Genomic DNA, 2,707 nt, shown 5'->3' on the forward strand with positions numbered 1-2,707 from the left:
CATAGTTCAGTACAATTTTTTGTTTATGAGTTTGTGTTCTCTTCTTCAACATCTCATTTTAATCTGGGTATTATTGAATTGAATCAGGTTAGGAAAAGCACTATTTAGCAAGTCAATCATGTTACGTATACACTATAAATTAATCACCAAATTAGCCATCGATATAAAATATATATTAAAATATAAAATTTATATTAAAAATAAGTTAAATAATACATGTATTTATAAACAGGTAAATAATCTCTAATTTTTAGGATACACTTAATATTTTTGTTAGTCAGTATAATAAAATACACTTATTAATTTATCATTCTATTAATTAAATATGTATAATCATTATAAACATAAAATTAGTTAAGCTGATAAGTATTTTATTTTTAAATAAATAAACATTTATTTTCTGGATCTTGAACAATAAACAAATTATATGTGAAAAAATGTACAATAAGTTGCAGAAGAAGCTAAATAGGCACATAAGCGGCGGATCAAAAAGCTCACACCTAGAATGAGAGAAAAGATGGCCAACAACATTTTCATCATATACACTCACTTTTATGGGTATTTGTAATCTTACTAATTCGTTACGAATCGGGCTAAGGCATCAAGGTGGGCCAAGACCAAGCTGCAAGTCCAACCCTAACCCATCATCCAAATTTGTCCCTCTATCCCCTTTGGACGATAACCTATCCAAAGAAGGCCCATCAATCCTAACATAGTGGGCCCGGGCTTGTACTTGCGAGCCCATAATTGTAGATGGGGGCGAGGATTCCCCTACTCCACCAGCGTAAGGCAACACCCCTGCACCCGTTATAGCGCTATAATTCCCACCTCCACCACTACCGTTACAGCTACTAAAATTTCGGTTGCTATTGCTGTTGGGGAAGATGCAGCCGTGAGAAACGGACACGTGGAAAGGAGGAGCCGCAGCACGTGGCGGTATGTAGATCCATGGGTGATGAGGTCCCGACTGGCCCACAACTGACCCCGGCGGGGAAAGAAGGTGAGGAGGCGGAACGAAGGCGGAGACGATCGGGTTTCGAACGAATGAAACGGCGGCGTTTCGCGTTGCTTGGAGCTGCGCGCGCTTGAGCTGTTGGCGCTCTTTCTTGTGCGCGTTCTGGTGCCCTCCAAGAGCCTGCGAGTTTGCGAACTCGCGGCAGCAGTACTGGCACTCGTACTTCCTTTCGCCGGAGGAGGAAGACGAGGGAGGGAACACCGACGCGCCTCCGTCTCTGCCGTCGGATTCAGGTAAAACGGACGAGGAGACTGCGTCGAAGAGCGTTGAAAGGTCATCGTCATCGTGGTCCACACTGAAGCCGAAAAGCTTTAGAGGATTTTGTCGTTTAGTGTGGTCATGGAGTTGAGCCTCCATGGAAGTTTAAATTAATTTTTTGGTGTTGTTCACTTGTTTGTGTTGAAGATAAGGGGTAGTGGAAGAGTGAGAGATGAAGCGTCTGTGTGTACTGTGTAGGGGATAAAATGGTGCGTGTTGTGCGCGTTGAGACTTTGAAATTAAGAGGTTGTTGCATGTCGTTGGGGATCTATTTATATATGGGATTTGACTACAATAATAATCGACTATGGTATATTTATATCAAAATTAACTATTAAAGTTAATTATTAATATAAAATACATATTAGAATATAAATATATATTAAAAATAAATTAAATTATATATTCAATTAATTATCATTAATATTTTTAATAATATAAAATTATATCTAATAATATGAGATTATTCACTTTTTTTTACTAATTAAATATTAGCTAAATTTTAATAAAAATACTAATTCCTAAACTTTTTTTTACATAATAATTTAATTTTAATATACACCTAACATTTTTAATAACAATAATACTTATTTGTTTTCTTCACCATGTTAAATGAAAAACCTGTCTATAGTATTTGAGGCTTACACTTTAATAATAAGGGTTAGTTTGATTAATATAAAAGAATGTTAGAAGTAAAAGGAAAAATTTTATTAATATATATTTGAAGAAGTAAAAGGGAAAATTTTTTAAATTTTCAATAAAAAAAATATCAAAGTTTTATTTAGTATATTTAATTATTAACATATGTTCTATTAGCTAATTCCTAACAATAACAATAAATTTGATAATGATATTTTCATATCTCAATCAATGCATATCAATTTAATTTAACATTAAAGAAAATGAGATAAATGAAAATGAAAATGATAATGTAATTAATAATAATAACATACGTGTATAAAAACTATAATTTAAAAAATCAAATCGGATCGAACAATTTAACTCGATCAATTAAAAATTGATCTTCTAACTGATTCAGTTGAAGCAAAAAACTGATAGAAAAACTAATCAAACTGCAGTTAATTAGTGAACAATTTGAAATAGACGAGTTTTTTTTTTTTTAATTTTTGGTTTTTAACTAAAAAAAACTAGAAAACCTCCCTTCATTCTCTCTCTCACATACACAAATGAAACCCTACCATAAACTTCAGAACAAAACCCTATTAAGGGTTCAGTAATAAGAGTGTTCATAGGTAGGTTTGGTCAGATTTGATGATAAATTAAAATCAAACCAATTAAATTATAGGATCGGTTTGAATCGAATTAGACATTTTTTTAGAACATACGCTTACTCAACAGCCACCTTCAAACTTCAGAATGCTACCATTATCGCCGCAGACGGGGATAGCAAGAGATTACCGTCGTTGCCTCTCG

General features: G+C 33.5%; 1 protein-coding gene across 1 annotated transcript; it reads right to left on the reverse strand.

Annotated features, from left to right (window-relative positions):
* Positions 1 to 367: 367 nt before the first annotated feature.
* Positions 368 to 1,498, reverse strand: LOC107491425 (zinc finger protein GIS3-like). The gene has a single exon (XM_016112271.3). It carries the CDS (start codon positions 1,370 to 1,372, stop codon positions 602 to 604), a length of 771 nt encoding a protein of 256 aa, XP_015967757.1. The 5' UTR covers positions 1,373 to 1,498; the 3' UTR covers positions 368 to 601.
* Between the last annotated feature and the right edge of the window lie 1,209 nt (positions 1,499 to 2,707).

Source organism: Arachis duranensis, chromosome 5 (assembly GCF_000817695.3).
Source record: "Arachis duranensis cultivar V14167 chromosome 5, aradu.V14167.gnm2.J7QH, whole genome shotgun sequence".
NCBI classification, from domain to species: domain Eukaryota; kingdom Viridiplantae; phylum Streptophyta; class Magnoliopsida; order Fabales; family Fabaceae; genus Arachis; species Arachis duranensis.